Below are 20,227 nucleotides of genomic sequence, written 5' to 3' on the forward strand. Positions count from 1 at the left end.
AAAGTGAATATGCTGAATCTCTAAAATAATGGTGAAATTCATTTGTAAGTTAGTGGAGAGAAATGCCACATTCACGAATCTGAAGTTTCAATGGAATAAAGATGCCACTTCACCCAAAATGATCTATGGGTTTAACATAGTTGAACTCAATAGGTACGTGTTGTGGATTTAGACACAACTTGAAAATTTACATACCAAGGCAAAAGGACTGCAAGAGATGAAACAATCTTGAAAAAGGATCAAGTGAATTATGCATTCTGATATTTTCCCCAGGGGATTCAGAAAAAGCTTAGAGATTGATTTGTAGCCTTCCATTTTCATATGAGAAGACAGAAAGATCTGAAAATTCACACCCTGACTGTCCATCCAGCTTTAGAAGATATAAGAACAACAACACAGAAAATCTAAAGGTAGTTCAAGGAACAGGACAAAACTAAAAGTGAGTGAGATGAAATCTTAGAATAGTTTTGATTTGCATTTCTCTAATTGCTAGAGATGTTGAACATTTTTTCATATATTTGATGACCAATTGTATTTCTTCTTCTGTGAAGTGCCTGTTCAGTTCCTTTGACCATTTGTTGATTGGCTTTTTTGGGTTTTGTATTAAGTTTGTTGAGTTGTTTGTATATCCTGGAGACTAATGTTCTATCTGAGGTGCAAGTCTTGAAGATTCTGTCCCATTCTGTAGGCTCTCTCTTCACATTCTTGATCGTTTCCTTTGTTGTGAAGAACCCTTTAGTTTGCTGCCATCCCATTAATTGATTCTTGATTTTGTTTTTTGCACTTTTGGAGTATTGTTAAGGCAGTCAGTTCTTAAACTGACATGATGTAGAGTTGGGCCTACATTTTCTACTAGTAGGTGCAGGATCTCTGTTCTAGTGCCTAGGTCTTTGATCCACTGTGAGTTGAGTTTTGTGCAGGGTGAGAGATAGGGATTTAATTTCATTTTGCTACATATGGATTTCCAGTATTCCCAGAACCATTTATTGAAGAGGCTGTCTTTTCTCCAATGTATGTTTATGGTGTTTTTGTTAATATGATATAACTGTATTCATGTGGGTTTTTCTCTGTGTCTCCTATTCTGTACCATTGGCCTTTATGTCTGTTTTGGTGCCAATACCATGGCATTTTTGTTACTATAGCTCTGTAGTATAATTTAAGGTCTGGTATTGTGATGCCTCCTGCTTCACTTTTCTTGCTACAGATTGCTTTGGCTATTCTGGGCCACTTAATTTTCCAAACAAATTTCACAACTGCTTTTTTTATTCTATAAAGAGCATTATTGGAATTTTAGGAATTGCATTAAATCTGTATAACATTTTTGGTATTATGGCCATTTTGACAATATTTATTCAGCCTCTCCAAGAACATATATGAGATCCTTCCATTTTCTAAAGTCTTCAATTTCTTTCCTTAGTGTTCTGTTGCTTTCATTGTAGAGGTCTTTCACCTCTTCTGTTAAATTGTTTCCCAAGTAATTTGTATAAGGCTATTGTGAATGGCATAGTTTTCCTAATTTCTCTTTCAGCTGATTCATCATTGGTGTATAGGAACACAATTGATTTATGGGTGTTGATTTTATATCCTGCTACTTGGCTAAATTCTTTTATGAGTTCTAGAAGTTTTCTGTTGGCTATGCTCCTTTTGTTACTCTAGCTCTGTAGTATAATTTGAGGTCAGTTTCATCAAACCCACTTGATGAAACTGCAGTGTCATTCTTGCTTTCAATTGTTTTTGATGTTTTCTATGCTTTATTCTTCCATATGAATTTTAGGACATTTTTAAAACTTCTGTGATGAATGTCATTGATATTTTGATGGAATGGCATTAAATCTATAGAATGTTTTAATATGGCTGTTTTGACAATATTAATTCTGCCAATCTTAGAATATGGAAGATCATTCAATTTTCCAAGGTATTCTTAAATTTCTTTCTTCAGTGTTCTATGGTCTTCATTTTAGAGGGCTTTCTCATTCATTCTAAATTTATTCCTTTACATTTTCTGAGGTTATTATGAATGGTAACACTTTTCCAATTTCTTGCTCAGTAGATTCATTCTTGGAGAATTGCAAAGGTATTGGTTATGTTGATTTTGTATCCTATTAATTTTCTTAATTTGTTCACCAGTTCTAGAAGTCTTCTGGTGGATTCTTGGTGGGGTACTGGACACATAGGATCCTGTTATCAGCAATCAGAGATAGTTTGACTTCTTTTCCTATTTGTGTCCCTTTAATTTTCTTCTCTAGTCTGATTGCTCTAGCTATAGTTTTGAGAACTATATTGAACAAAAGTGTTGAGAAGGGACATTCTTGCCTTGTTCATGATTTTAGAAGAAATGTGTTCAGTTTTTCTCCATTCAGTATGATGTTGGCTTTTGGTTTGTCACATAGCCTTTATGATGTTAAGTACATTCCTTCTATGCCTTCTTTCTCTAGCACTGTTAACAGGAATGGGGGGTGGATTTTGTCGAAGGCATTTCCTATAAATATTGACATGAACATGTCATTCTTGTCCTTAATTCTATTTGTCTGGTGAACTACATTTATTGATTTGCATATATTGAACCATTCCTGGGATGAAACTCACTTGATAGTGGTATATTATCTTCTTAAAGTGTTTTTGAATATGGTTTGCCCCCTGAAATATTTTCACTAAGGATTTTTGCATGTATATTCCTGGGGGACAATGGTCTGAAATTTTCTTTCCTTAATGTTTCTTTGTCTAGTTTGATATCATAGTTATCCTGGCATTATAGAATGAAAAAATTGGGGAGAGTTCCATCCACTTTTATTTCATAGAATAGTTTGAGGAAGAGCAGCATTAGTTCTTTAAAGTACTGGTAGATCTTGGCTGAGAATCCATTTGGTCCTAGCTTCCCTTTGTTGGAAGGCTTTTAATTGCTGCTTGAATTTCATTTTTTGATATTGCCAATTTAAGTTTACTATATCCTCTTGGTTTAATTTGAGTAGGTCATATCTGTTCTGTCTAGAAATTTGTCAGTGTCTTCTAGATTTTTCAGTTTATTGAAGTAAAAAATTTCACCGTAGTTTCTAATGATCCTCTGAATTTCAGCCCTTTTTGTGGTGATGAGTCTTTTTTCATGTCTGGTATTATTTATTTATGTCTTCTCTCTCTTGATTTGGGTTAATTTAGCTAAGGGGTTATCAATCTTATTTATATTTTCCAAGCACAAACTTGTTGTTACATTGATCCTTTGTGGGGTTTTTTAAAATAGATTTCATCTCTGATATTATTTTCTTTTTTCTACTGATTTTGACATTCATTTTGTTCTTCTTTTTCTTGGGCCTTGGTGTGTAATATTAGATAATTTATTTGGTATCTTTCTATTTTTTAATGTAGAAATGTAATGCTAAATGTAATGCTAGTTCCTCTTAGAACTGCCTTACCACTGTCTCAGAGGTTTTGACATGTTGTATATTTTTCCTCATTTGTTTCCAAGATGTGTTGAGTGGATGAGCCTCAGTTATCAGTTGATCCTGTGGTGTAGGCAAAAGCCAAGTCTAAGAAACATTACTTGCCAAAAGGCCAGGATGTAAACATCCTGTTGTAGTTGTTGTTTGTTTGATTGGTTTTTTTTTTTTTGGCATTAAGTTTTGTGAGTTGTTTGTATATCCTGCAGATTAATGCTCTATCAGAAGTGCAGCTGATGCTAATAGTTATCACATGTTTCAGTCAAATGGATTTTCTGGGTACAGCAAGACAATCACAGGATGTTCCTAACACTGTAACAGCAGGAGAGTTACAAAAATGTTTCTAGCTCTGTAACTTTTTGTGCACAAGAAGCCTCTTGATAATTCACAAGCCTTGAACAATTTTCAAGGCTTCTGTAGTTTAACTTTCTGATTATGAGACCCTAGGTAATAAACTTGCAGAGCTAGTTTGGGGTCTTAGTTTCTCCATCAGAGGGCAGTGTCACACCTGGCCCCAGCTTTTCTTAAAAAGTCTCTATTTTTCTTAATCTCCCATTGTACCTACTTGAGAAACTTTTTTGTTGATGCTGCATGAATCGCAGCACTAAGAATTTATTTTTTTTCTCCCCAGGTGTTAAAATGATTTCTGTATTTTATGTCGTTGATTTCTAATTTTATTCTACTGTGTTGTGATAAGATGCAAGAAATTATCTCTATTGTTTTGTATTTGCTAAGACTTGCTTTGTGCATGAAAAATATAGTTTATTTTAGAGAAAGTTCCATTTGTATCTGAAATTTCAGTGTGGTTTTAATTTGCATTTCTCTATTGATATGGATGCTGAACATTTTTTCATATATTTGTTGATGGATCATTTTTATTCTTCTGTGAAGTGTTTGCTAAATTCTTTGACCATTTATTGATTGGGCATTGGGGTTTTTGTTGTTGTTGTTTGTTCGATTGGGTTTGTTTGTTTGTTTGGGCATTAAGTTTTGTGAGGTTTGTATATCCTGGAGATTAATGCTCTAATTAGAAGTGCAGGTCACAAAGAGTTTGTCCCACTCTGTAGGTTCTCTCTTCACATTATTGATTGTTTCCCTTTCTGTAAAGAAGCTTTCTTAGTTGGATTCCATCCCATTTGTTGATTCTTGCTTTTACTTCTTGTGCTTTAGTGGATTTTTAAAAGTAAGTTGGTTCCTAAGCTGACACGATGAAGAGTTGAGCCTACATTTTCTTCTAGTAGGTGCAGGATCTCTGTTCTAATGCCTAAGTCTTTGATCCTCTTTGGGTTGAGTTTCATGCAGGGTGAGAGAGAGGGATTTAACTTCATTTTGCTATATATGGATTTCCAGTTTTCCTAGCACCACTTGTTGAAAAAGCTATCTTTTCTCCAATGTAGGTTTATGGTACCCTTGTCTGATATGAGATAACAATGTTTATGTGGGTTTGCTATGTGTCTTTTATTCTGTTCCATTGGGTTTCATGTCTGTTTTTTTTGTGTGTGTCAATACCATGCCATTTTTGTTACTATAGCTCTGTAATATAATTTAAGTTCTAGTATTGTGATGCCTCCTGTTTCACTTTTCTTGCTAAGGATTGCATTGGCTATTTTGGGTCTCTTACTTTTCCAAATGAATTTCATGACTGCTTTTTCTAGGTATGTGAATAACATCATTGGGATTTTAATAGAAACTGCATTACATGTATAGTGCTCTTGGCAGTATTGCCATTTTGACAATGTTAATTCTGACTATCCAAGAACAGGGGAGATCTTTCTATCTCCTAAGGTCTTCTTCAATTACTCTCTTCAGTGTTCTGTAGTTTTCATTGTGGAGGTCTTCCACCTCTTTCATCAGACTAATTCCCAAGTAATTTTTTGAGGCTATTGTAAATGGGGTAAGTTTTCTAGTTTCTCTTTCAGAGGATTTTTTTCACTGATGTACAGAAATGCCATTGATTTATGTGTGTTGGTTTTATATTCTGCTACTTTGTTGAATTCATTTATTAGTTCTAGAAGTTTTCTGGTGGAATTTTTTGGATCCTCTAAATTTAGAATTATGTCATTGGCAAATAGTGATAGTTTGAGTTCTTCTTTTCCCTTTCATATCCATTTAATTTCTTTTGTCTGTCTAACTGCTCTGACTAGATTTTCAAGAATTATGTTAAACAGAAGTGGTGAAAGAGGGCATCCTGTCTTATTCCAGTTTTAGAGGGAATGCTTTCAATTTTTCTCCATTTAGAATAATATTGGCTTTGGATTTAGCATATATAGCTTTTACAATGTTGAGGTATGTTCCTACTATCTCTAGATTTTCTAGTGTTTGAACATGAAGGGGTCTGTATTTTGTCAAATGCTTTTTCTGCATCTGTTGAGATGATCATATGATTCTTCTCTTTAAGACTATTATTATGATGAATTACATTTATTGATTTCTGTACATTGACTGAACCTTGCATGCCTGGGATGAACCCCACTTGATTGTGGTGCACTATCTTTTGAATATATTTTTCCACGTGACTTGCTGGAATTTTACTGAGAATTTTTTCCATCTATGTTCATCATGGATGTCTGAAGTTTTCTTTTCTTGATGTGTCTTTGTCTGATTTTGGTATCAGGGTGATACTAGCTTCATAGAATGAGTTTGAATGGTTCCCTCCTTTTCTCTTTCATGGAATAAATTGAGGAGGATTGGAGTTAATTCTTCTTTGAAGGTCTCGTAGAACTTGGCCAAGCAACCATCTGATCTTAGGCTTTTCTTAATTGTTAGGTTTTTTATGGTATCTTCTATTTCATTGCATGAAATTGGTCTGTTTAAATTGTGCATTTCTTCCTTATTCATTTTGGGTAGATTATATGTCTCTAGAAATTTGTCAATGTCCTCAAGATTTTCTATTTTATTGGGCTATAAATTTTCAAAATAGTTTCTGATTATCTTCTGTATTTCAGTAGTGTCCATCATGATATTTCCTTTTTCATCACAAATTTTAGGAATTTGAATTCTCTCTCTCTTTCTGTTTATTAGTGGGTTGAAGGCTTTATCAACTTTATTTATTTTTTCAAAGAACCAACTTTCTGTTTTGTCAATTTTTTAATTGTTCATTTTGTTTTAATTTCATTGATTTCAGTCTGATTTTAGTTATTTCCTATATTATACTGCTTTTGATGTTGACTTCATCTTTTTTTCCTAGAGCTTTCAGATGAAATGTTAAGACATTTATTCATTGACTTTCTATCCTTTTAATGAATGAGCTTGATGCAATGAACTTTCCTCTTAGCACTGCCTTTATAGTGTTCCAGAGATTTTGATATGCTGTACTGGTGTTCTCATTTATCTCTAAGTATTTTTCTATTTCATCCTTGATTTCTTCTGCTATCCATTTATCACTCAATAGCATATTTTAATCTCTAGGTGTTACAGTAGCTTCTATTTTTATTTTATCATTGATTTCTAATTTTATTCTATTATGATCTAATTGAATGCATGGTATTCTCATATTTGCTAAGAATTGCTTTGTGGCCATTTTAGAGAAGAATCCATGTGCTGCTGAGAAGAAAGTATATTCATTTCTCAATAGATGAAACATTTCACATATGTCTGTTAAGTCTAAATTATTGACTGTGTTATTTAGTTCTACAGTTTCTTTGTTTATTTTTTGTTTGGAGGATCTATCCAATAGTGAAAGGGGTGTGTTAAAGTCACCCAATATTATTGCATTGTGGTCTATTTGATTCTTGAAATTGAGAAGGGTTTTATTTGATGTATGTAGATGCTCTATTGTTTGGGAGATAGATATTTATGATTGTTTTGTCTTCCTGATATATAATTCCTTTAAGCCGTATGAAACATCATTCTTTGTCCCTTCTGACTATCTTTGGCTTGAAGTTCAATAATCTGATATGAGGATAGAAACCCCTGCTTGTTTATGCAATCCTTTTGAGTAATGTTTTTTCCATCCTTTCACCTTCAGGATATGAATATCTTTAACTATGAGGTGAATGTGGGGAGCCACCTCTGAGCTATTTGAACATCTTCACTTGACCTTGAGCCAAGGAGATTTTGGTTTAGCATTGCAAGCTATTTTATGGCTCCTCCCACTTAATGGATTGTACAATGCACTGACATCTGTCTTCACACGGCTAAGGAGACCAATCTGGCAGCTCCAGAATTGGGCATATCCCATTGGGACTGGACAGCCCACCTCCTACCTTATTTGACAGAAGTACATTCTATGGAAAACCTTTGAAGTTTTCCCCAATATAATAAAGCAAACGTGGGGTCTTGTTCTCTCTCTCTCTTTCCAGTATGGAAGCTTGACCCCTAAGGTAGAGGGCTGTCCTGTCCTTACTTTCTAAAATTACTTTCTGTGTTATGGATTTTTTCACCATTTTCTTTTCTCAGATTTATTTAGCAGCTAGCCTGAATCATGCAGAAGAAACCCAAATTCCACTGCCCACATGGGACATGGGTGAGAGGTGAGTCTCTTGGTTTATGTTCATATTGTTGTGTCTTGTTGTTTAATCCAATCTGTCAGACTATGTTTTTGATAGATGAGCTTAGGCCATTTACATTCAGTGTTATTATTGAGATATTATTTGTATCCCCAGTCATTTTTGTTTATTTCTGGTTTTAAATTTGAATTAATTTCTCCTTTGGTTGACTGTTTCTTTAGTGTAGCTCCTCCCTTTGCTCGTTTTCACTTTTATTTTTCATTTCTTCCTTGTGAAATATTTTGCCAAGAATGTTCTCTAGTGTAGGCTTTCTAGCTGTGAATTCTTTTAACTTTTGTTTATCATGGAAGGTTTTTATTTCATCTTCAATTCTGAAGCTTAACTTTTCTGGGTACAGTATTCTTGGCTGGCATCCATTTTCTTTCAGAGCTTGGTACATATTATTCCAAGACCTCTTAGCTTTGAGGTTCTGAAAGAACTGAGAAATCAGCTCTAAACATAATGTGTCATTTTTCCTCTGGCAGCCTTTAAAGTTCTATCCTAATTTTGTATGGAGGCATTTTTATAATGATGTGCATTGGTGTTGGGCTGTTGCAATTTTGTATACTTGGGGTCCTATATGCTTCCTGTATTTAATTTTCCATTTCATTCTTTAGGCTGTGATGAGACAGAAGTCTTGACTATAGTGACTCCATTTTGTTTAGTAACTCCATTGTGTGAAACAGCCATGCCAACTAAAAAAGGTCATGACTGGGGCAAGTTGTTTTACCTTTTGTTGTGGAAACCCTCAAGAACATGGAACTATCTAACCGCAATCTCCTGTTTCTGTAACTGGGGTAACTGGGCTTATTTTGATTGGCTAAGCCTCCTGCCACCTGGCTGCACTCTCCTGCTTCTGTAACTTGGCTTGCTTGCATTGGCTAAACCCCCAAATGTCCCTTTTGTGGTTTTTTGGCTTAAATATGTGGCCAAACTGAAGGGGGGGTGTCACTCTGACTATCTCGCTTTTAGAGAGCAGAGTGTCTGCTGCTGGACAGCAACAAAGGATTAATTGGAATGGCAATGTGTGGTCTGAGAGTTATTCGAGGGTCTCGGTTTTGGTATCACAAGGTTTGAGAAATTTTCTGATATTAATTCATTGAAAACATTGTGCATTCCTGTGGTTGGTATCTCTGTGCCTTCATCAATACCAATAAATCTTAAATTTGGTCTTTTTCATGTTATCCCATATTTCTTGCAAGTTCTGTTCATGGTCTCTTAACCTCTTTATTCCATGGTCAAATTTATTTTCAAGATTATACATTTTTCTTCATTGCCTGAAACTCTGCCTTCCAAGTGATCTAGTCTGTTGTTCATGCTTTCCACTGAATTTTTAATTTGGTTTGTTGATGACTGCATTTCGGATTTCTGCTAGGTTTCTTTTCAGAATCTATTTCTCTTTATTGAAATGATCTTTCACTTCCTGTATTTTCTCTTATTTTACTCCATACATCATTCTTTACTTAATCAGTTTAACTATGTGTATTCTAAACTCCTTCTTTGATATTTCTTCCATGGTGATGTCAATGGATTCTATTATTGGAGCACCTTGATTTGTTCAAGGTGATTTGTTCCCATGTTTTTTTCATGTTGTTTGTGTGCCTACCCATCTAGCAGAATAGATCTGAAGCAGTACAGCTTGTACATGTAGACTTATAACATCCTGAGGGTTTACAGCACCTTGCACTTAAGAGGGAGACAAATAATAACAGCAACAATGCAAACAATATACAGCCTTAAACCAAATAGCTCCTGATAAGACATCTAGAGGGTTTGGGGGTTTTTGGTTTTTTTTTTTTTTTTTTTTTTGCAACAAACAGAAGTGATATGTTCAGTTATTGCCTACAATAAAAACCAGTAAGATTGTAAAAGGGTTTACAAGTTTTAATGGTGGACAAGGAGAAACAAAAAGGGGTATAAATGTGATGATTATGAGGAAGGATGAGAGAAAATGGAAGTAAAAATCAAAGGAAGAAAAGAGAGAAAGAGATTCAAGGGAAATGGAGAAGTGAGATGTGTGTGTGGGGGGGTGTGTTTAAACTTTAAAAATTTAAACTAGAAAGAAAAAAAGTAAAAAATTAAAGGAAATTAAATAAAATGGAAATATTCTAATTAGACATTCTAGTCCTCAATAAGTGATGCATGGAAAATAATTGATTTCAAAAGTTGTAGAAATGTGAGAGAAAAAAAAGATAAGAAAAAGATGTTCTCTATGAAAATTATTTTGTGTTATCATAAAAACAAGGTTACTATAAATTAAAAGTCCCAATATGTATGATTCTACATACAAGGAGTAAAGAGGTTGCAACTCCATTTCAATTAAAGTACTGTAAATAACAAAATATTTCATCTCATTAAAATGTATTAATTTATCTAAATTCAGAAATTTATAAGAGTGATTTCAAGGTATAAATAGAGAAAAAGGATCAATGGATTAAAAATTATTAAAAGGTTCTAAATATAAAAATATATTTAGCAAAAATATGTTCCCAGGTTAAAAAGTCTTTATATGGTAAAGTATATTTACAATACATCTAAGTAAACAACAAAAGGGTCTAATTAAGTAATATAAAGGTCTATAAATAAAAGATAAATATTAAGAGGTTTATATGTAACTACATTGGTTATATATATAACACAAATAGTTTAAACTATTAAAGTTCATTCCCTAAGGAAAAATATTAATGTACTGATATATTTATATGTTAAAATGACAAAAACTTCTAAATATTAATTACATTATGTCTGTTAAATTTTATTCTCTAGAGCAACTAATCTTTGAGAAATTAAGGTTTGTACATCTGTGGTTAAACAGCAAATGTTATTTTAAAGTATTGTCCTACATTACAGAGTCTATATTTTTCTTTAAAAGCTAACCTTGGTTAATATAAAAACATCAATAAAAGTGTGGCACATTACTCTTCTTTACAGATTAAATGTGTTCATCAGGTATACAAGTCTTTAAGATAAAAGGTTTAAAGAAACATTTTATCAAGCTAGTGTTCTCCAAACTAAAGTTGTGTGTAATGGTAATTATATGTCGCAACCCCTTGCCCGCAAGGAAGACGCAACTCAGGAATCTTCTTTCAGCAGTTTATTCAGGCCCTTGATATTTCTTCTTCTCCCTCTCGGATGCCCCTCCCAGCCTTAATAAAGCATCTCAAGCCCCAATGCGAAGCTGCCACGTGGAGCTTTCTCATAGGGTGGTGAAAAACCATGCGCCAACTCTCCCAAATAAGGAGTTGTTTGTCACAGACCACAGCGGAGCCAGCGCCATCTTGTAATGGCGACCATAGTCTGCAGAAACGGCAGAAGCGGCTCACCACAATTATAAACTTATAAGGATAATGGATTTTATTGGGGATTTATTTATATTATTTGATGTTTTGTAACCAAACCGTATATTACCGTTTACATTGAGATATAAAAATTTAAAGGTATTTGTTGGAGGCCTCGACCAAGTCAAGATGGCCTCTGGCAGTTTGCCAGGAGGAGTGGCTTGTGAGGCAATGCCACCGAGCCATCAAGATGGTGAGGACTCCTTATTGGCTGATTACTGTATCTGTAGGGGAGCAATGCTATGATTGGATGATGCTGATTGAGCCATGCTTTATGTAAATCAGTTAGATACATATACCTCTGCTGTTCCGCAATAAAGCAGTTCCTGCTTCAACCTTCGTAGTTGCTTGTCACATCTCAGTTACTTTGCCCAGCTGGACTGTGGCAAGTGGTGGCCCATACAGGGAACTCTGGGATGCTCAGGGGTAAGTGACAAGGTAAGCTGCCTGTCCCTAGAAATAGATAAGATGGGAGGAAAGCTGCTCGCCCCTGAGGAGCAGATAGGGCAAGAGGATGGATGGCCATTTCAAGAAAATAGAAAAATTGACGCAGTGTGTTTTTGTTTTGTTTTGTTTCGTTTTATCTTAGTGTATTGTGTTGTCTTTGTTATGGAAATTTGGGATCAATAGTTAGTAAAAATCAAACCGAAAGCGTGTTAAGTAAATTGCTAAAGGAAGGAGGCACCCCAGTAAAACCAAGAACAGTTAGGGCATACGTTGATATGATACAAAAATGTAGCCCATGGATCTTAGAGGAGGGGTTGTTAAATATATCACAATGGGACCATCATGGTGAAAACTTTAAAAAGATAGAAAAGAAAAGCCCAGGAACTCTGCCAGTCAGCACATTACCATTATGGATGTTGTACGATCTTGTTTGCTTAGTCCAAAGCCTTCAGTTTGAAAGAACCACAGATCTCAAACCTGGAACGAACCACACGAGACACTGGCTGCAAGAAGCAAGAGGCTGTTTATTCGTACACAGGCGCCTGCGGGTGCTGAGTGGAACCTCAGCCGGAGCTTTGGTGACTGGCACCCCGGGCTCTAGGGCACAGATCTTTTATAGGGAACAGGGGGTTAGTTTTTAGCTTAGCACAGCAATAGTTATTCTATTGGTTCCTCTGAATCCAGCCTTTAGGTCACCTGGGGGGTAAACTTGTTTTTCCACTTTAGTTCTCGGAAAAACCATAAAATTGCATCCTGTCCTTTTAGTTCCTGTTTTTACCCTGTTTAGTTCCTGTTTTTACCCTGTTTGCTCAAGTTTGGCCCTTCCGGGGTTATCTATATGGAACATCTTGTGGTAGCATTGTGCAAGACTTGAAGTGCTACGTGCAGCTGGTGGGGTTTTGACATGGGGGTTGTGTAAGGGAACATTTTGCAGCTTCAGGGCACAGGGGTTAGATTTCCTAATGTTGGGCCTGGGGCCTTGGGGTCCTTCATTTCCCCCTTTTCTATATCATGGATATAATCTTATATCCATTGACCCATGTGCTCAGATTCCAGCATTGTCTCAGCTGATGGCTCAGCATGTTGTTGGAGTAACTGATATTGCTGAGTGAGAACCATAGTTTGGATTACGGATAGTCTTTCTTTTATAAACTGCATTAATCTGTTAAATATGCAGGGTCCAAATGTTAAAATCAACAGCAATACAATCAAGGGGCCGGCTACAGTGGATAATACAGTAGTTAACCAAGGGGACTTGTTAAACCAGCTTTCAAACCAACTTTGGGAGCCTTGCAGGGACTTTTCTCTTGCATCTAGTCTTTCTCTGAGCTTTGTCATGGACTCCCTTACTACCCCTGTGTGATCTGTGTAAAAGCAACAGTTTTCTTTTAAGGCAGCACAAAGTCCTCCTTCCTTTAAGAATAATAAGTCTAGCCCCCGTCTATTCTGTAATACCACCTCTGATAAGGAGGTTAAGGATTTTTCCAATGCGGTTACAGAGGTTTCTATTGCTCTCAGGTCTTGTTGTATTTCTAGGATCCCCAGCTGTCTAGGGCCTTCAATCAGAGCTGCAGCCCCAGTTCCAACCCCTGCCAACATTCCTGCCCCCAGCAAAACTGCCAGGGTAATGCTGATAGGCTCTCGGGTGAATCGAGTCCTGCCCATGAAATGTCCTTCAAATTCTTCTGTGGAATAATAGAGTAGCCTTGGATAGATCTGGACTAACACACAAAAATCCTTAGACTGGTTAAAGGTAGCTACCGCGACACATGGAGTAATCCCGGTGTTACATGCCCAGTAAAGACCTGGCGAGGGCACTATGTATTTGGACATATCAGAGGATGACACATTTACAGTGCGTGTACAGAGTTCATTCTTCCCCAATATAGAGGAGCCCCCTAGGCATGTTCCTGAACCAGTTACTTCAGGCAAAGTCAACATGTGTCTTGTTCCCCAGTTGCAACTGGTGGGAGCATCGTAGGTAAAACTCCCGTTAACAGCTACCCCTTCATAGTAGGGGGGGCTTGCCTGTAGGCAAATCCAGCAGGACTCAGTAAGATTGGGCTGGGTGGAATTAAGGGCTTGATATCCCCCTTCAACTAGGTCTATCAGTCTTTTTCCTGACCCTGATAGTGTAGAACTTGTGGCAATCTGCACGATTGGGGAAATGGGGGGGCTTGGATAGGTAGATTTAGATGGGGGCGTTGGCCTTGGGGGTGCCGGTTTCGGCCTTGGGGTTGCCGGTTTCAGCCTTGGGGTTGCTGGTTTGTATCTTTTAGGAGGAGGAGTATATCTTTTAGGAGGAGGAGCCTTTTGATCCCAGAGTACCTCATTAGGGCCTACTGGTTGGGGGTCGGTATTCACTATTAATCTAATTTTGAATAGGACCCCAGGGTCATAGGCAGTCTGGTGATATACTCTTAGGCCCCATAGCCTTCCTTTTATCCAATCCTTTGATATTTTGCCTGCCTGAGTAAAGGTGATGTTTAAGGGGTTGCAGGCAAATGCGGTACATGGCCCTTCCCCGTACCATAAAGTTTTGACTGTCCCAGGCTTACTCTTACAATAGTCGGTGGAGAGTGGGGGCTCATTTTGCTTTTCTCTTTTTACTTGTATTAAATCCCAAGATGAGCTTGGCTTCCACCATGCTTCCCCAGTAGTTTCACATCCCCAAGCCCCACAATAGTAATATTCGTATTGCCCACATAGATCTCCCGTCCCTAGGGCATACGTAGAAGGATTTCTTTCTTAGAGCTGCTTGAGCTCTCGGGTCCCTACACCCTGCTGGATAACGGGAGCAGGGGCAGTGTCCACTGGTGGTGCACACTTCTGGACCTGGTTTAGCCGGGCCAGTAGCCGGGATATCAAAGTCGTCTGCTCCAGCCAGCAGGTGACAAAGATCAGGGTCTAGGGTAGGCCACCAAGCCCAAAGGGGGTATTTTGTGGAAGTTTTTTCCCAAACTATATCTCCTGTCCCCGATATTACTTGCCATGTCTGGCTCACAGGCTGGTTGGGGTTATAGGCGGCTGATATGGGGAAGATAAAGCACAAAGCAAGAAAAATCAACAGCGAGTGAGTCTTATCTTTAGCGGATTTTGGGTGCGTTGTAGCTTCCATTCTGGATCCGGAGAGTTATCTGCGGACTCCCGTGGATGTGCAGTCTTCACGTGGGACGCATGGATCCAAGCAGCAATGCCGTCCACTTTGATTGCAGTAGGAGTGGTCAGCAGAATGGTGTAGGGTCCTTTCCACCGCGGTTCGAGGTTCTTGCTCTGGTGTCTGCATACCCAGACGGTATCTCCGACCTTGAAGGGATGTGGTAGCTAGGGGGTTTTAAGTTCCTCTTTGTATGCTGCGGCTAGAGGCTTCCAGACCTCGTTCTGGACCAATTGCAAGGCACGTAAATGAGTCTGCATAGATGGGGTGAGGGAGGCATAAGTTTCAGTTTCATAAAAGTTAACAGCGGGTGGTGGGGCACCGTACAGGATTTCAAATGGAGTTAGTCCCTGTGGGCCTGGGGTGTTTCGGGCCCGATACAAGGCTAAAGGTAGGAGTTGTACCCAGTCTCTAGTGCCAGTTTCAAGCGTTAATTTAGTTAAAGTCTCCTTAATGGTTGTATTCATCCTTTCTACCTGTCCTGAACTTTGGGGTCTATAAGCACAGTGTAATTTCCAATTAATCCCCAATGTATTGGCCACCATCTGACTTACCTGGGAGATGAAGGCAGGCCCATTATCCGACCCAATTGTCCCGGGTACCCCATACCTTGGAAAGATTTCTTCCAATAGCTTCTTAGCAACGGTTTTGGCAGTTTCATGTCGGGTGGGGAACGCTTCGACCCATCCGGAAAAAGTATCAACGAAGACTAGAAGATATTTATATCCATACATACCAGGTTTGACTTCAGTGAAATCTATTTCCCAATGTGTCCCGGGTTTATGTCCTCGAACCCGGACTCCTGTTCCAAGTTTGACTTTACCAGCATTTACCTGGGCACAGGCCTGACAATTTTCTGCAACCCGCTGGAGGAGTCGATCCCTATTTGGAAGATGTAGAGTACCCTCTCCACGTTCTAAGAGTTCTTTCATCTCTTTAGCCCCAAGATGTGTCAGTCTGTGTAGGGACTTCACCAGTTGTTTTGCATTTTTGAGGGGCATGATCGTCTTTCCCTGGTATTTCCAGGTATTTTCTTCTGGGTTGTAAGTGGCCCCCAGTTTCTGTATGACACTTAAATCTTGGTCCTCATAGACCCATTGTTCCTCATGGTCATCATGTTGTGGGTCTGCTCGTTGGGGCAATAGAGTCATTATCAGAAGTAGTGGCCCTAGGGCGGCCTTTTTAGCGGTCTCATCTGCTAATCTGTTTCCTCTGGCCTCTGGAGTATCCCCTTTCTGATGGCCGGGACAATGCATGATACTTAACTTTTTAGGTAAAAATAAAGCTTTAAGCAAAGCTAATATTTCAGTCTTATTTTTGATTTCTTTCCCCTCTGAGGTCAGTAATCCCCGTCGCCTGTAAATTTCTCCATGTATATGAGCCGTGGCAAAGGCATATCTGCTGTCTGTGTATATGTTTAGTTTCTTCCCCTCTGCCAACTTCAAGGCTTGAGTCAGAGCTATCAGTTCTGCCCGCTGAGCTGATGTCCCGCCCGGAAGTGCACTCGCCCATATTACCTCAGATTCGGTGGTGATGGCTGCTCCCGCTCGTCGTTCTCCATTGAGCAGATAACTGCTTCCATCCGTGTACCAAACTAGCTCCGCATCTTTCATTGGTTGGTCTGTGAGGTCTGGCTGGGTCCCCTGTGTCTCTGCAAGAATCTGCTGGCAGTTGTGAGGATCGGCTTCTCCTGGGAGCGGCAGGAGGGTTGCTGGATTCAGGGTCACCATGGGGCCAAACTGAATTCGGTCAGTGTCCAACAACAGAGACTGGTAATGGGTGAGTCGGGCGTTTGACATCCAGCGATCGGGTGGCTGGCGAATTATGGTCTCAATGGCATGAGGGGTTAATAGGGTTAATGGCTGTCCCAAAGTCAGTTTAGTGGCATCCTTAATCAGAAGGGCCACAGCCGCTATCATCCGGAGGCATGGTGGCCATCCTGCTGCCACTGGATCTAATTTCTTTGACAGGTAGGCTATCGGTCGCCTCCAGGGCCCCAGCTTTTGGGTTAAAACCCCTTTTGCATAACCCTGTTTTTCATCTACAAATAGATCAAAAGGCTTGGTAATGTCCGGTAGGCCCAAGGCGGGGGCAGACAGAAGAGCCAATTTAAGGTGATCAAATGCCAACTGATGCTCCTTAGTCCAGGTAAAGGAGTTACCTTGTTTAGTCAGTAGATACAAGGGGGCTGCTATCTCAGCAAACCCAGGAATCCAGAGTCTACAGAAACCGGCGGTCCCTAGAAATTCCTGCAGCTGCTTGGGGCTCTGGGGGGCTGGTATACTCGAGATAGTCTCTTTTCTGGCAGCTGTCAACCAGCGTTGACCATCATGGAGTTCATAGCCAAGATAGGTAACTTTTGTCTGACAGATTTGGGCCTTTTTTGCTGACGCCCGGTACCCTAATAGTCCCAAAGTTTGCAATAATTCCTCCGTACCTGTTAGGCAATCTTCCTTGGAGGCTGCAGCCAGCAAGATGTCATCTACATATTGAAGCAGGATTAAGGAAGGGTGTCTTACACGAAAATCGGCCAAATCCTGATGCAAGGCCTCATCGAAGAGTGTTGGGCTGTTTTTAAATCCTTGTGGCAGTCTCGTCCAGGTCAGTTGTCCAGAGACTCCTTCCTCTGGATCCTTCCATTCGAATGCAAAAAGAGCCTGACTTTGGGGAGACAGTCTTAGGCAGAAGAAGGCATCTTTTAGATCCAGAACAGTATACCAAGTATGGCTAGGAGGCAAGGTGCTGAGGAGATTGTAAGGATTTGGCACTGTGGGGTGAATATCTTCTACCCTCTTGTTAACCTCCCTTAAGTCTTGGACCGGTCAGTAATCATTAGTTCCCGGCTTTTTGATGGGCAGCAATGGAGTGTTCCAGGGCGACCGGCAAGATGTTAGAATGCCTTGGTCTAGGAGGCGTTTGATATGTGGTTTGATGCCCTGATAGGTCTCCCTTGACATAGGATATTGTTTAATACTGATGGGAGTAGCAGTGGCTTTTAGGTGAACGACTATTGGAGATTGTTGTTTAGCCATTCCCATTCCTCCAGTTTCAGCCCAGGCCTCCGGGTAAGAACTAAGCCAATAGTTCATATCTTTCATAGGTACAGAAGGTTTGTCAAACAGTTTATATTCGTCTTCCAATTTGAAAGTCAATATATGTAAGGGGGTCTGGTTTGGCCCTGTGATGGAGGCACTCCCATCTTTAAAATAAATTTGGGCTCTCAACTTGGTCAATAAGTCTCTTCCTAGTAGTGGATACGGACAATCAGGCACATGTAGAAACGAATGGGAAACCTTACCTGTGGCAAGGTGTACTTCTCTTTTGGTGGTCCATCGGTATGGTTTGCTCCCGGTGGCACCTTGAACCCATGTCGTTTTGTGGCTCATGGGCCCTGGTGCTTGCGTTAGCACCGAGTGTTGGGCTCCTGTATCCACTAGGAAGGTCACAGGTTGCCCCCCTACTTGCAGAGTTACCCGGGGCTCAGGGGGGAGCTCCTGGCCCTGACTCCCCTAGTCTTTGTCTAAGGCTAGCAGTTGGGGGGTCCGATTTGTACCTCTTCTGGGGTTGGGGGGTCTCCTTGGGCAGTCTTTTACCCAGTGTCCTTTTTCCTTGCAGTAGGCACATTGGTCTCGGTCTACACGGGGTTTGCTCCGTTCCCTGTCCCTGTTTATCTTGTCTCCCTGCTGTCCTGCCTGAACTACAGTGGCCAATATTTTTTTCAGTTCCCTGTTACACCTCCGGTCTTTCTCTCTCTCTCTCTTATCTGATTCTTCCCTAAGCTTAAGGTCTCGTTCTTCTTGCATCTTTATAATCCTATCTTCTCGTTCTTCTGGAGTTTCTCTTTTGTTAAATATCTTCTCAGCTTCCTTCAGTAAATCTGCTAGAGAAAAATCCTGTAGGTTATCTAATCTTTGCAATTTAGTTCTGATGTCTGGGGCGGACTGCCAAATAAAAGCCATAGAAATGTTTCCTTTCTGGTCCTCACTATCAGGATCAAAGGGAGTAAACCTCCGATAAGCCTCTTTTAATCTCTCTAAGAAGGCTGTTGGAGTTTCCTCTGACCCCTGGATAGTCTGTCTTACCTGAGCCAAATTGGTGGGCCGTCGCCCTGCTCCATGGAAACCCGCTATGAGTAACTGGCGATAGAGACGTAGGTGGTTCCTACCTGCTTCAGTCGCATAGTCCCAGTTTGGCCGGGTTAAAGGAAAAGCTTTGTTAATCAAATTTGGGAGTTGGGTGGGGTGCCCGTCGTCCCCTGGCACATTTTTGCGAGCTTCCAAGAGAACCTTTTGTTTCTCCTCTGAAGTGAGGAGTATCTGTAAGAGCTGCTGGCAATCATCCCATGTTGGCTGGTGAGTTACTAGAATAGACTCAATCAAAGAAGTTAGAGCTATAGGGTCCTTAGTAAAGGAAGGGTTATGGGTTTTCCAGTTATAGAGGTCAGAGGCAGAGAAAGGCCAGTACTGATATTGGCCATTGGGGCCCCCTGTTTGTCGTAGGGGGAGGACTTTAGAGGTGTCCCCCGAGGCAGTGTGGTCTCGACGTCCCCGGAGTCGTCCCACCATGGGAGATGGATCCGGGGGAGCACTGGCAGTTGGGCCCTCCTGGTTGTTTTCCTCCTCTGAGGATTGTTGATCAGGTTCAGGGGCTTGTAAGGGTTGGGGCTGGTAAGGAGGAGGCTCGTCAGTCAGCAGGTCAATCAGAGTTGAGTCTTCTGGCGGCAGAACCTTCTTTGGCGTTGCCCCTGATTTAATTAAGGTCTCAGATTTGTTAAGAATGGGGTAAAGTTGAGAGGTTTGAGAAGGGGGAGGGGGAACGGGGATGAGGGGAGCAGAAGGTTCAAGGGGTTTGGGTGGAGAAAAAGGAACCACCCAAGGGGGTGGATTGGAGGTTAGATCTTCCCAGGTGACAATATAGGGTACCTGGTTGGGGTGTCCATGAGGACCGTGGGTAAAGATTCGGGATTTCACCTGTAAGATAAGATTAATGTTAAAGGTCCCTTCTGCCTGCCAGCCAGTGTTGAAGGCTGGCCATTCTGAGGTGCAGAGTGTTTTCCATTTCTTTTTCTTGATTGTCACGGACAGGTTGTTTGCCCGATCTTGAACATCTTGCCGATGATCTAGAGTGAGGCTCAAAGGGGTGGTCAGTGAGTGCCCCATGTTAATTGTAGAGAGAAAGTAAAGAGACAGACACAAAGACGAGACCGAACAGGAAGAGCGCTGCGCGGCTTCGGTGGAAACCGAAAGTATCAGACGGCCTGGGAGAAGTACGGGTTTCTCCATTGCCTACAAAGACAGTGTATCCCTCGGAAACACTAGGGGCCCCAAAGAAACGGGCCCCTCTGATCCCTGGGACGTCTCCCAGGGT

The 20,227-nt window shown here is 40.1% G+C and overlaps 1 protein-coding gene and 1 long non-coding RNA gene across 2 annotated transcripts in view; one reads left to right on the forward strand and one right to left on the reverse strand.

Moving 5' to 3' along the window:
* The window catches only part of LOC124100286 (uncharacterized), a 34,221-nt gene extending 26,318 nt beyond the window's left edge, over positions 1-7,903 (forward strand). Inside the window, exon 3 of the long non-coding RNA XR_009227928.1 lies at positions 7,830-7,903. This is a non-coding gene — a long non-coding RNA (uncharacterized LOC124100286). The remainder of the gene's footprint in view (positions 1-7,829) is intronic.
* A 6,612-nt stretch (positions 7,904-14,515) lies between these two features.
* LOC124100295 (uncharacterized) lies at positions 14,516-20,019 on the reverse strand. Its single transcript, XM_046455786.2, is given in 2 exon segments — positions 14,516-19,620; positions 19,678-20,019. Coding segments are annotated over 2 exon segments (5,196 nt in total). The 3' UTR covers positions 14,516-14,766.
* Between the last annotated feature and the right edge of the window lie 208 nt (positions 20,020-20,227).

Source organism: Marmota monax, unplaced genomic scaffold (assembly GCF_021218885.2).
Source record: "Marmota monax isolate L192 unplaced genomic scaffold, Marmota_monax_Labrador192_F-V1.1 WCK01_AAM20220418_F8-fsc00149, whole genome shotgun sequence".
Taxonomy (NCBI): Eukaryota; Metazoa; Chordata; class Mammalia; order Rodentia; family Sciuridae; genus Marmota; species Marmota monax.